The 14,011-nt window shown below is 57.1% G+C and overlaps 1 protein-coding gene across 1 annotated transcript in view; it reads right to left on the bottom strand.

The window, feature by feature from the left end:
- Positions 1-8,900, bottom strand: part of NCS1 (neuronal calcium sensor 1) — a 56,163-nt gene extending 47,263 nt beyond the window's left edge. The window contains exon 1 of the mRNA XM_027556577.1: positions 8,756-8,900. Within this exon, the coding sequence (XP_027412378.1) occupies positions 8,756-8,819 (64 nt within the window). The 5' untranslated portion in view covers positions 8,820-8,900. The remainder of the gene's footprint in view (positions 1-8,755) is intronic.
- Between the last annotated feature and the right edge of the window lie 5,111 nt (positions 8,901-14,011).

Below are 14,011 nucleotides of genomic sequence, written 5' to 3'. Positions count from 1 at the left end.
TCCCCACGGCTCGAGGGCAGGGGGCTCCCAGAGACCAAAGCCTGGAGGCCAGGGCAGGAAGGGAGAGACGTGGCAGCCACGTCACCTGGCCCTGGGGCAGGCAGTTGAGCAATGAGTTCTGGCCCAGCCCCAGCCTGTCTCTGCCTCCCACCCAAGTGCCCCCACCCCCACTCTCCTTGCACACCTACATCACAACCTGCTCAGACCTGCCTTCACACACACCGACATGCCGCTCACCCACTCCTGACACACGCCACGACCCCATCACTCACACTCGGTGCGTGCCCACGTGAGCCAGGGCTGAACACCCACTCCCGGCACCCACAGTCACTCACGCTCACCCACACCTGTGCCCTTAGCGTCTCGGCGCACCCCCACCCCCAGCCGCACAGGACCCCTCCTCCAGGCCCAGAGTCAATTTCCCCCACACCCCCCGCCTGCATCACTCACCAGGTGTGTGCCCTGGGCCAGCTGCAGTCCCCTCTGAGCCTCAGTTTCCTCATCCGTAAAGCGGGGACCACGTAGAGCTCCCAGGAGGAGTGGGTGACAAACATGTGAACCCTAAGCTGGGCCTGCATCCCACAGACGTGATTTAAGGCCCAACTCTTGCCGTGGCGACAGCTTCTGATCCCCACGAGTCACTGCTCACGGGCCCCCCGTCACCAGTGACGCACTCAGAGGGAGCACCGAGTGAGCCACCAAACTCAGTGTCTCTGCCATGTCTGACCTCACACACAACACCCTGTGTTATGGGGGGCTTATGATCCCCTGGTGGCTCAGAGGTTAAAGCGTCTGCCTAGAATGCGGGAGACTAGGGTTCGAACCCTGGGTCGGGAAGATCCCCTGGAGAACGAAATGGCAACCTACTCCAGTACTCTTGCCTGGAGAATCCCATGGAGGGAGGAGCCTGGTAGGCTACAGTCCATGGGGTCGCAAAGAGTCGGACATGACTGAGCAACTTCACTTCACTTTCACTTATGATCCCCAGCTCACAGATGAGAAAACGGAGGCATCAGTAGAGGAAGGACGTGCCTGTGGCCAAGCCAAGTCATCAGACGCCGGAGCCCAAGCACATCCCATCCCTGGGGTCCAGGATGGGGATGGGAGGCACTTCCCCAAAGGAAGTCCCACCATCCGGCAACCTGAACACCGTACAGAAAGGGAAACCAAGGCCCAGAAGGGGCTAGCGACTCCAGTCGCTGTCCAGGCTGCAGCGGTTCTGGGACAGAACCCCAGGCAGATGTGTCTCCAGTCCCCCCAGGCCCACGTCCACGCAGGATCCTAAAACCCAGCCTTCAGGAGCCGGCCTACCCTCCCCACCTCCCAGAACAATCTAGCCACCAACCTGCCAGGCCAAACACGGAAGTCTTCTGCATTTGCCACTTACTCCCAATTCAGTCAAGGGCCCGTGACACTCTACCCCGTAACCTCCCAGGGGGGTGGCCATGAACTGTCCCCTGATTCTGATGGCCAATCAGCTTCCATCCCGTGAGGTCAATTACTGGCACTTACTGGCATCAATTCCTGTGCCTGCTGATGGGCACACACCAGGCACCCAGAGCTCAGAGATACATGGGGAAACACAGCCAACACACGCTTGAGCCCTCACCACTCTGCTGTCCCATCCCTGGCTGGGAATCTGACCCCAATTTCACATTATCTAGAAATTTGAAGTGTTAATTTATGATGATCTCTGCCCCGGCTTCCCTTGTGGCTCAGATGGTAAAGAATCTGCCTGCAAAGCAGGAGACCCAGGTTTGATCCCTGGGTCAGGAAGATCCCATGGAGAAGGGAATGGTAATCCACTCCAATACTCTTGCCTGGAGAATTTCACGGACAGAGGAGCCTGGCGGGCTACAGTCCATGGGGTCGCAAAGAGTCAGACACAACTGAGCGACTAACACTCTCACTTTCTTCCCTGGTAGATAGGCCACATGCAATACCAACTATTTCATCTCATAAGGACAGTAAGAAGGAATCTCTTTTTAATTTCTGTTTGTTTGTTTTTCCTTACCTGAGAGCAAGAGAGATTTAGGACAAGATGAACCCCATCAAATTCAATGACATCCTCATCTCTACCCCAAAGGCCAACTCATCATGGCACCGTGGGAGGGACCCGACGGGAATGAGCCATCCTAGGTTCCTGCCCTGTGTATTTGCCACGTGGCCTTGGGAGAGATATTTCACCTCTCAGGTACCCGACTGGTCCGCTAGTAAAATGAGAACATTGAACTGCCTGACCCCAAAGTCTCCTCTAGCTCAAAGATTCCAGGATTTTATTTTATAGTAATCAAAGAAATGAATATTGAAATAGCGAGCTACTTTTTTCTTCATCAAGTTGGCAATTATTAAGAAAAGAATAATACTCGGTGCTGGCAAGAATACAGTGAAATAGGCACTCCCTCATCCACTTTTGCTGAAAATATAAATGGGAACATATTGATACTTTGTGGAGAGCAACTGAACAATTTTTCAATCAAAAGCCTTTTAAGATGTTCCCAGCCTGTAATGCCACAACTTCATTTGGGGAAATTTATCTTCAAGAAGAGACACGTGCAAAAATTTACTACAGAGATGTTTATGCCAAGATTTGGTACAAAGATGGTTGTCACAGCACTGTTTACACTGGGGAGAAAAGAGCAATCTACCTGTCCAGCGGCCTGGGATTAAATAAAATATGCTGCACTTATATGATGCATCATTTAAAAATCATGTTTTAGAAGAGCAGTTAATGATGTGGGCAAACATTCACAATTGTCAGATTTTTAAAAGTTAAAGAGTATATAATCTCAAATTCACAAGGTAATGAAACCTATGTACCAAGTCCTATTGAGTCTTCCTCCTAAATATATGTAGGATCTGTTTTAACACCACCTCCTCTGATGAACCCCCAGTCTATCACCACAATCACACGACTTTGATTGCAACCCTCTTCTCCAATCCACTCACTGATAAAAGGTAAAGATGCTTGCTCAGTAGCATCTGACTCTGCGATCTCATGGACTGTAGCCCACCAGGCTCCTTTGTCCATGGAATTTTCCAGGCAAGAGTAGTGGAGTGGGTTGCCATCTCCTTTCTAGTGGGTCTTACCGACCCAGAGATCGAACCCTCGTCTCTTGCATCTTCTGCATTAGAAGGCGGATTCTTTACCACTGAGCCACCTGGGAAGCCCTCCATTCATTGGACTATGTGCTAAAACCATATCTAAACCCAAATCTAATGTCTCCACCACCTCCATCCATGGACTCCCATCCCACCCATCTCAGAAAATGTCCAAGTCCCTTCCTATGGTCTTTGGATGAGGGATGGCACGAGCCCCATGCACTGGCCGGCTATGTCGGCCCCAGAGGGGCTCAGGCCTGGCCTTGGGAGCAGAGGAGGCTGGGTCCAGTCCCGAGGCTGCCACCAGGAGAAAGAGCTTTCCCTGACACTGTGAGATGTGAGATGCCAGAACTCTCTGGGGTGGGGGTGGCGCCAGATGGAGCTGGAGGAGGCAGAAAGCCGGAAGAGGTGTTTGGAGGTGGCCCGGGCCCTGGGGGCATCCCTGCCCCTCCCTGGCCTCTGTTTCTCTCATCAAGGGACAGAATGTAAACCAGTGAGACTGTCCCGCTCAGGAGGACAAGGACTTGCCTCCAAGGACCAGCTGCGTCCGGGAGAGGCTTAAAGGGTCCCCCCCAGAACCAGGCAGCGTGCTAAACCCTCTGACTCTGGGGCCCCTGTGATGTCTGTTTTTGAGAGGAAAGTGAGGCCCCAGGACATGAGGCTTGCCCAAGGAAAGGACCAGAACCCCAGCACATCCGGCCCCTGGGGTCTACGGCCCTCTCGGAGACTCTGTGGCTAAACACCCCCCACTCCCCTCCAGCCCACGCTTGGACCTCAAAGCCCTCTCCCCTTTAGACCCACAGAGTCACTTGGGCAGATATTGCAGATGAGCAAACTGGGCTCAGAGAGGGTGAGCGACTCGCCCAAGGTCACAGAGCGTGAATGAGGACCCGGCCCCATTCTCCAGAATACGGAGTTTACAACGGACTTGATATTTCTTGCCCAAAGGCCCAGCCCAGCATTAAGAGTCTAACCTCGATTCCTCCTGCTGGTGCTCTGTTTAGTTTTCAGTGGAGTCAGGGAGCAGCCTCCTGGGTCTTACCCGCATGCACACAGGATGCAGAGGGTTTGCAGAAGCCACCTTCCTCCCTAAGGGCCTTCCTTGTCCTGAGTGGCTTATCCTTTGCCTGGTGGTGGGGCCCTCCACACCCCGACTCGCTCATTTATCTTAGATCCTGCCTTCCCCACGGCAATGTCTTGCTCTCTCTGGCCAAGCAGATTGGGAGGGGGAAGTGACCCTCAGAGAGTATCCCTTACCCTGTAGGAAGGGACCCTCTTGGATCCTTCCCAAAGCCAGAGAGACTGGTGACAACCAGCATCTCTCAACCAGACCTGGGATCCCCTTCTCTGCTCTGGGTCGCAGAGGCCTTAGCTGCTGGCTCCCCCAAAAGCCCAGCCAGCTGCTCCTCCCTCCACATTCTGGGCATCAGGGAAAAGGCCAAAGAGACTCCAGGCTGGCGACCAAGAATGGAGGGAGAGGTGACCTCCTTTGAGTCTTGGAAAGAGGGTCCATGGGGAGAGCAGTGAGCACCGTGAGGAGAGAATAAAGGGGGAGAGAGGTGGAGCTTTCTGCCTCTTGGAACCGGCTGGCCTGGGTCCAGAAGCCTTTAAATGGAGGCAGCTCAGATCACAACAAATGGCTGAGTCCCACAAGCTCAGATTTCCGGATGACCTGCCTGGTTTCCACCTGAGGGCAGGAATTACATCTCTCTCATTCACATTTCCATCTCTGGGCCTGGCACAGAGTGAGCATTCAGGGAATGGTAGATCAGGGCAGCCTCAAAATTAACAAGTGCTGGGGATGGGGGCAGGGAGACTGCTGCGGGTACAAGAACCTGCTAAGACTCAGGCCAACCAAAAGTCTCATCATTCTATGCCCCCTGAGTGCCAGGCACAAAGACCAGGGTCATGGAAGATTCCTCTGCAGAGAGATGAGAGGTACTTTGCCCACAAGATATATCTGCGACCAGTTCAGGATGAAGCTGAACTGTATAGTCAAAACAATGCATTAATTATGATCACTAACATGTATCCTTAAATCCTTGACAAGTGTGTGTCACATGTTAAGGAGCCAGGTGGCTCAGAGTTAAAGAATCCACCTGCCAACGCAAGAGACATAAAAGACGCGGGTTCGATCCCTGGGTCAGGAAGATCCCCTGTAGAAGGAAATGGCAACCCACTCCAGTATTCTTGCCTGGGAAATCCGATGGACAGAGGAGACTAGCGGGCTAGAGTCCATGAGGTCACAAAACAGTCAGACACAACTGAGCGATTAAATAGCAACAACCATTCACCTTGTATCATATTGTGTGTAAATTATCTTGTTGCCTTGTCACATACCCTCGGAATCAGGTACCATGAGCACACCCATTTTGCAGATGAGGAAACTGAGGCTCAGTTAGGTGAAGAGCGGGCCTGTCCCATAGCCTGGGCACACAGGGTTGACAACAGCCTTAACAACAAGCTGGACACGAGCAGGCCAGACCTCATAGAAACCAGGCCACTGGCCACACCGAGCACTGTTCGATGAGTCCCAGCTGGGCAGGGCCTGCACCTCCCGCAAACCCCCTGCTGCCCCTGGATGTGAACTGTGCCGGAAAGGGGTGAGGATTGGGTTACGGGGTGCTGATGACTTACAAATTCTTATATGCAGGGGAGGAAAAAAGTCTGCTTTGCAGTGTCAAGGCTGAATGATGAAGCGGTTCAGCTAGGCTGAATCCAGATGTGCCTAGGGAGGGCCGCATAGTGGGAGCTTCAAGACTGCCTCCTGCTTACACACATACATACACACAGACACACACAGACACACACACACACACACCACCACCACCACCAAGATCGTCTCTTCCAAAAACAGGAGACTCCCCACCAAGGATGGCAGCTGGCACTGAGGCATGAACATCTGGGGATCCCCTGGGGGTCCCCTGTAGCCTTTGGCAGCGGGTTGTGGGTCACCCAAGGTGGTGACCTAGGCCACCAGGTGATGCTGACACATGCGGGGACCCCCAGAACCAGCTGTGGGTCTTGAGCCCGGAATCCTCAGAACCAAGGTCTGCATGACAGACACTCGTCAAGGAGACAAATGCCTGGGCCCAGCTCAGACTCTGAGAATCGGAAATCTGGGAAGCAACCAGATCCGGGCACCTTGGTATTTAACTGGGGCTCTCCAGGAGATTCTGACATTTGAGAGTCCTCCCTAAGTGCTCCTCTCTGGACCCTGTACAAAACACAGAATCCCTTGAACAAAGAGCAGATGGCTCCACGCCCTGTCACCAGGAGGCCCAGCTGGGGGCTTTAGAACCAGCTGGAGGCTTTCTCTGCTGTTCCAGCTGGGAGGTTCTTCATTCAATAGAGACCTGTGGCCCTACTAAGTGCCAGCACAATCAGAGAAGGAAGGGCCTGCCCTAGGGGAGCGGACACCGGCAAGGGAGACAGACAGAAGGCCCGTGAGCCCGCCACCATCTCCGTCAGCCCAAACCCAGTAAGAGATCCTGAGAAAAAGTACCCAGCTCATTCACTCCCTCAGCGAAACTGTTCCAGGTCTCCAAAGGCCTTTAAAAATAGCCCGGCCCGGCCCAGCACCACGGGGCTGGTTCCCAACAAGGCCTTGTTGACTCAACTTCTTCCGAACTTGCTAGATCTGCCCAGAGAGAGGGGAGTGGACAAAATGACCTCCCCAGGAACCTTCCCATCTGAGTCTACCAACATGAGCTTAGAAACCAGAAAGAGGAGAAGCGTCTCTGGATTTCTCAGGGTGAGTTTTGAGGCCTCTCGAAGGGCATAACTTGGGAGCCGGACAGCCCTGGGTTTGAGTCCTGGCATCGCCTGGTGACAGGGGTGCTGTGGGATCTTGGGTCCTGGGACCACTGTGAAGACAATGCATTAGCAAAGCAAGGAGCGTGCCGCGTGATGCGCTCCAGGGGCAGGAACCTGGGCTTCACTCAGCTCACAGGACCTCCCCGCTCCCCTCCATGACGGAGACACCCTGGAGCACCCAAGCCCACCCTCCTTTGAAGCCCACTGTGCTCTCTGCCTGGAAAGACCCTCCATGCAGCCTGCCTGCTGACAGCTATGGGTCACATCCAGACGGAGCCTGCAGGAAGGCCCAGCAAACCTCACAAAACCGCAGCCGAACTGGAAAGGACCACCTGCCCAGCTCGGAAAGAGGATGAGAGGAATAAGGATGGAGTCCTCCAAGCCTCACTCCCTTTGAGGAGCAGCTGCTGGGATGTGAGCACTGTGCTGCAGAATTCCACTGGAGAAGAGCCAGTACCTCTAGCGGACGAGCTCCCACTCAGGAAAGCCCCCTTCATTCCAAGCACATGGGGACCAAGGGGCACGGACTGGAAGTGTGGGCTCCGGCAGACCTGCAAACGTGCTCAGAAGATCAACGGAATGGGGTTGGGGGGTGGGGAGCAGAGGTTGTGCAATGCACCACCAGAAGCGGAGCCTCCATCAACGGTGCAGCTGGTGGTCAGTCTGCCACCTCCAGGGACGGCGCAGAGCTGCCGGATCCACACAGCTGCCCAGGTACGGGTTCTGAATTCCAACCCAAGCCCAGAATCTCTGCCCCCTTCCCAGTCAGATCCAGGCAGAAGCCCTTCCCCACCCCTCAGCAGTCTTTCTTGAAAGCCCCCAAAAGAGAACCTCTGTGGGTCAGGACCCAGCGCCATTAACCCTTGGCGTGCCAGGGGTATCTCCCAGAGGCTTGCAGGGAAGGGAGAAGTCTAGGATGGAGAAACTGGAGATGTGAGCGAACTGGAGAGGTGTGGAGTCGGACAAGTGGAGAGAGACACACTGGGACAGACCTAGCAACATCTGAGATGGGCAGACCCTCCTCTCAGGGGTGCCCCAGATGGTTACAGGATGCGTCGGGCCAGATCACCTGGGGCTGCAGAAACCCACTTCCCAGTCTGGCAAGTAGAGGTGGAAGCCAGGAAGATGAGACCAGGGCCAGAGGAGAGATCAGCGCCAGAGGAGAGATCAGCCTGGAAGTCCTGCAGCCAAGAGTGCGCCCAGGACCCTTGGCTGCCGCCACCTCTCTGGCAAGTCTCGCCCCTCCCCAACACCCCCCTAACACACGATCAGGGCCAGGGAGGGGGCGACAGGCCAACCTCGCAGCAGTGATAGCGGCAGTAGCAGCAGCGGCATCATGATGCATGAATCACCCGCCCCGCCGCCAGTCGGCTCAGCGCAGCCGGAGCCACCTCGCTAGCGGGCGCCCCCTCCGCGGCCCACCGCCCCTCGCTCGTGCCCATCCCTGCCCTTCTGGACAGCTCTGCTGGGAGGGGGCCGCGAAGGGGCCGGGGCCTGCCTCCCGTCCCGGGGGTGGCCCGGCGCACGCTGACAGGCGGCAGACGTCCGGGGTGCGCGTGGAGACGGGGTGGGAGGGAGGGGGTGCCCTAGAACAATAGGGCCAGGTGTGAGGCTGGGGGCGCGGCCGCGAGCTTCCGAGGGCCCCGGGGCGTTGGGGGGCAGAGCAGGGAACGGCCGAGGAAGGGTGGCTGCCTCGCGGGGAGCTGGCCCCTTGGGGGCGGACACGGGGGGCGCGGAGCGGGCTGGTGGGGGCGGGGGGCGCGCGTGGGGGAGGGGCGCGAGGGGACGGAGGCAGCGCCCGGGGGCGCGGGGCGGGGGTCCCAGCGCGCGCACTCACAGTAGGTTTTCCTGGTCAGCTCCTCCACAACTTCAGGCTTCAACTTGCTGTTGGATTTCCCCATCCTCGGCGGCCGCGGCCCCCGCGCCCCGGGCCGGACCCCGTCGGGGCACCCAGCGGGAGCGGCTGGGCCGGGGCGGGGCGCGCGGAGTTGGGGGGGCGGCGGGCCGGGCCGGGCCGGGGCCGCGCCTTTGTCTGCGCCGGGCCGGCGGGGCCGGGGCGCGGGGGCACCTCTCGGCAGGCCCGGGCCGTCCGGCCGCCGCCCTCTCCGGGCGCCGCGGCGCGGAGCTGCGCTGGGCTGGGCGCCGACGCGGCCGCGCTGTCGCCGCGGTCGTCCCTGGTTACTGAGCTCCGCGGCACATGCTCGCTGCTGCGCTTTGCTCTCGCCGCCGCCCCTGCGCTCCCCGCCTCCCGCCCGCACCGGCGCGCCGGGGGTGGACCCGGAGCCGCCACTCAGCGCCCGGCGCCACCTCCCGCCCCGCACCCGCCCGCCCGGCCGGGCCTGCGCCGGCGGATCTGCGGCCCCGGGGAGGGCCGAGCCGGGCCCGCGGAGGGGCGCCCCCCCACCCCCGGCTTCATCGGTCCCCGGGCCGGGAGGGCGAGGTCACCCCCACCCCCGTCACCTCCCTGGCGGCGATCCGCGGCGCTCCGGCCCCCGCACCCAACCCCACCCAGGGCGGAGCCGGGCCGGGGAGGGCCCGGAAGATCTGACGTGAATGAGGCCGAGGCTCGGGCCCGGAGACATTCATTCATTCGACACGGATTTGTGGGGCGCTGGGGATGCCGTGGAACAAGACCGGCGCGGTCCCAGCCCTCATGAGGCGAGGGGTGGGAGAGGGGACCACAGGGCTCCGCAGGATGGCATGTGTGGTGGCGGGGGGCACCTACCTGCCCGGGGAAGGTGACCTCCAAGCCCGGAGAAAGAGAGGGGGGGCAGGGTGGCTGGGAACGTGTTCAAGGCCCCGAAAACCTGGAGGAGGGAAGGAGGCCTGAGCCCCAGGAAGAGCGCCTCTCGGGCACATGCACATCCCGGGGGTATGATGAGCCAGAAGGGCGAGGGCCGGTGGGGACAGGCCTGCCCTCTCACCAAGGAGCTGGGCCTCCGCGATTTAACAGGGTCAAATCTGCCTTCTCTGCATCTCCGGCCTCAGTGTGGAGGGGCTCTCTGGGCCTGAGCTGAGGCCCAGACCAGTAGCCAGGGCTCCACCTGCGTGGACAGAGGCCACGGATGCGGTGGGGGGAAGTGAATGGTTAGGGAGCATCTACAGGGCCTTCCCCGGCCACCTCATCTCCAATGTCAATGTGATGGGATCTCTCCTCTCCCTTCCCCAGCTTCATCTGTTTTTCTCTTTAGCAACCATCACAGATTTCATTAGCAGATTTTTTTCATCATGGTTCGCTGTCCCCTCTGCTAGAGTACCATCTCAGCGCCCCCTGCCCCGCGCCCCCCCCCCAGGGAGTCTTGTCTTACCTGTAAATGTATCTCCAACACCTAGAAGGCCCCTGACTTGCAGTGGCCATTCCACAAAGCTCTGTGAAGGACGGAAGGGCTTTCGGAGGAGGGACACCAGTGCTGGGGCCTGGGGGTGGACAGAGCGAGGCAGGAAGTGTGGCCCTCCCTTAGGCCCGAGGGGATGAGGTGGTGGGCTTGGTCTCTTTTCATCCCCATGTTGCACAGTGTTCAGACCTCAGGGGATCCGGGAAGCCCAGAGGAACTGGGGAGACAGAGAAATCCTGCTTCCCAGCCCCTCCAATTGCTTCCTCCTCCCTCCAGATATGTCCAATCCAGCTTTTCCCCTGAAGGCCTTGCCTGGGTCTCTGGCCCAGGAGGACTTGCTGGCCTCCTGGAGTTCATTCTGTCAAGAAAGTGGGGAGGGCATGGACCCCAAGATCTGGGCCCACAGTTGGAGGCACCTGGGTTAGACTTGGGAGCAGGATGTCTCAACTGCAAGGCCTGGCTCAGAATGGACCCCAGCGAGGGGCTCGGAGCTGACCAGCCCAGCCCGAGTGTCCTGTCTGGGAGGAGGGGCAGCCAATACGGGGACCAGGGGCAGATCAGGATGGCAGTGACAGCTGTAGCAGTTAAAGAACTTCCCCTGGTGGTCCAGGGGCTAAGACTCCACGCCCCTACTGCAGGGGGCTGGGGCTCCATCGCTGCTCAGGGAACGTAACCCCACATGTTGCAACTGCGAGTTTGCACGCAGCAACTAAAATTCCCACGTGCTGCAATCGAGACCTGGAGCAGCCAAATAAATACAGAAAAATAAATGTTAAAAAGATATCGCTTTACTGGGGGGAAAAAAGTACTCGATTCAGGGGAAACCTGTGGTCCATTTCCTCAGGGAGCTCAGGGACCCCCTCCTCCCCTGCCTGCCCCACAGCGGTCCCCAAATCACACTCATAACGAATGCCATGAAAGGACGTGAACCAGGCACAGAAATGCCTGTGGGGGCAGGGAGGCTCCTGGGGGCTTCCCAGATTCACAAATGGTCACTCAGCAAATATTTACTGAGCACCTATTATGTGCGGGGCCCCACAGGATAGAGACCAAACTCTTCCTGTTGGGGAGCACACAGTTAACGAGTACTTTTCTGAGCTAAGTCGCTTCAGTCGTGTCTGACCCTTTGCGACCCTATGGACCATAGCCCACCAAGCTCTTCTGTCCTTGGGATTCTCCAGGCAAGAATACTGTGGGTTGCTGTGCCGGAGAGTGATATAAACATAAAATTCATGAGTGAAATATATAATGTCAGAGATGAAAACACAATAAGGCAGAGAAGGGAGATGGTAAGTGCTGGAGCGGGAAGTCAGGGGTGTTCACTAGCAGTGAGGCCTCACTGAGGATGCGCTGTTTGAACAAGGACCTGAAGGAGGGGTCTCCCTGAAGTGGAGCCCAGTCGGCCTCTGGGTGGCCTGGCAGGGGTGCAGCGAGGTGAGGCTTGGAGAGTATAGAAGAGGCAGGAGATGAGGTCAGACTCAGAAATCTGTTGATACTCACCTGGATCCCTGGGCTGCTGAGCACTGATGCCAGGCAGGCAGGGTGAAAACAGGGACCTTTGGGAGGTCACAGTCATCAACGGGGATGGTGGTGGGCGGGCCTAGCGCGGTGGGGAGGATATGGAGAGAACTGGTTAGACTCGGTTATATTTTGGAGGCAGCGATGGTGAGATAGCTGAATAGATTGGGTGGGGGTGTGAGACAAAGAGAGAAGGGAGTCAAGGTCCAGGCTTGGGATTTGATCTGAGGAGTGGGGAGTGGTCGGGTTTGCAGGTGGGAAGAGCAGGAGTCTGGTTCTGGACGCTAGAGGTATGAGATGTTTCTTAGATGCCCAAAGCAGAGATGCTGAAGAAGCAAGTGATACAGGCACCTGTGAGCAGGCCCAGGCTGCAGGGAGTAGCTGAGGAGTCCTGCTGGCAGAGACGCAAGTTAAAGTTCTGTGACAGGATGGTCAGTAAGGGAGCTAGTGTTGTCAGAGGACTGAGCCCCAGGGGTATAGGCTGGGGAGACAGGAGATGTGAGCAATGAGGTAGGAAGAACACCAGGAGCCTGGGGTGTCCCACAAGTCACCAGAAAGAGGGAAGAACACGTATTAGGAAGAGAAAGAGAGATACACAGGAGCTGGTCTGGGGCGAGGCTGGGCAGGGTGTTCTGGGTCCTCATGATGTGGGAACACACGTGGGGAGGTGCTGAGTCTTGAGGCCAGCCTTCCCCTCTTTCCTAACCTGGATTTGGGCCCAAAGGGTCCCCGCCCACACCCAAATGCCTTACCCCGAACCATGCTAGACCCAGCACTCAGATTCACTCTCTGAGGCCCTGGTCGTTCTCACGAGAGCACTGGTTCCAGTTCTTTCTGCCACAGGAATTTGGTGTTTAAGGTGAAGAAAAATGTGTAGCTGGGCTTCAAACCAGGATTTCACGACCAGATTTCCACCTCAGAGGTTCCTCTCTGCTGCTATGGATTGGAGGGGGCCAATGAGGGACAGAGGCCAGTGAGGAGCCAGGGAATCAGGCCCACTGATTAGATGGGGGTTGGGAGTGAGAGAGAGGAAGGGACCCAATGGATCCCTGGTGGAGGGGGAGCCCGGCAAGGAGCAGGTCATAAACCAGTGCATATAGAATAATCAAATTAGTTCCATATACCCATGTAGAAAGCGGTCTGAGGGGTATAAGGAGGTGTGTGTGTCCGGAGAAAGTCCGTTCCATTCCATCAGTCAGGTGGAGGCCAGTGAGGGCTGCCCAGGTACAGCCAGCTGCTAGGAGCGGGGGTATGCTGGAATCTGGCCCAGTGGAGGGGGAGTGGAAGGAGGGGAAGGGACCCACTGAACCCCCAGCCTTGAGCAGGCATCCTGAGGCCCAGCCTCAGGCCTGATCACGTTCCTTACGCACCACTCGAAAGTGTGTAAATGTTAGTCGCTCAGTCGTGTTCAGCTCTTTGCAACCCCATAGACTCTAGCCCGCCAGGCTCCTCTGTCCATGGGATTCTCCAGGCAAGAATACGGGAGTGGGTTGCCATTTCCTCCTCCAGGAGATCTTCCTGACCCAGGGATTGAACGCAGGTCTCCCACATTGTAGGTGGATTCTTTACTGTCTGAGCCACCAGGGAAGCCCCACTCACTGTGACTTTTGCAAATCATTTCCCATCTCATAGATGAAGCGGATCTTCTCACGGGAGAAGGATTTACAAGCATCAAAAATGCTTTGTACAGGCTCACAACAGAGTTAATATCTCTAACCTATTAAGAACTTTGAGGGGCTGCCCTGGTGACTCAGTGCAAACAGTCTTCCTGCCAATGTGGGGGACAGGGTTCAATCCCTGGTCTGGGAAGATCCCACGTGCCAGAAAGCAACTAAGCCGGAGCCCCACATCTATTGAGCCTGTGCTCTGAGGCATGGGAACTGCAGCTACTGAAGTCCTCCCGCCCTCGAGCCTGCACTCTGCGACAAGAGAAGCCACTGCAATGAGAAGCCCAAGCACCTCAACCAGAGAGTAGCCCCCACTCGCCACAACTAGATAAAAGCCCTCGGAGCAACAAAGACCCAGCACAGCCAAAAATAAATAAAATTTTAAAAAAGAACTTTCAGAACTTCCCTGGTGATCCAGAGGCTGAGATCCCAACACAGGGGGCACAGTTCAATCTCTGGTCAGGGAACTAAGACCCCACGTGCTGAGAGGTATGGAGGCCAAAAAAAAAAAAGAACTTTCAAGCTAATAAGAAAAAGATGAGCCCTCAAAACCTCCATAGAAATTGGGACTGC

The sequence above is a fragment of the Bos indicus x Bos taurus genome, chromosome 11 (assembly GCF_003369695.1).
Source record: "Bos indicus x Bos taurus breed Angus x Brahman F1 hybrid chromosome 11, Bos_hybrid_MaternalHap_v2.0, whole genome shotgun sequence".
NCBI classification, from domain to species: Eukaryota; Metazoa; Chordata; class Mammalia; order Artiodactyla; family Bovidae; genus Bos; species Bos indicus x Bos taurus.
Note: the sequence above shows the minus strand (reverse complement) of the source record. Positions and strands in the feature narration are given on the sequence as shown.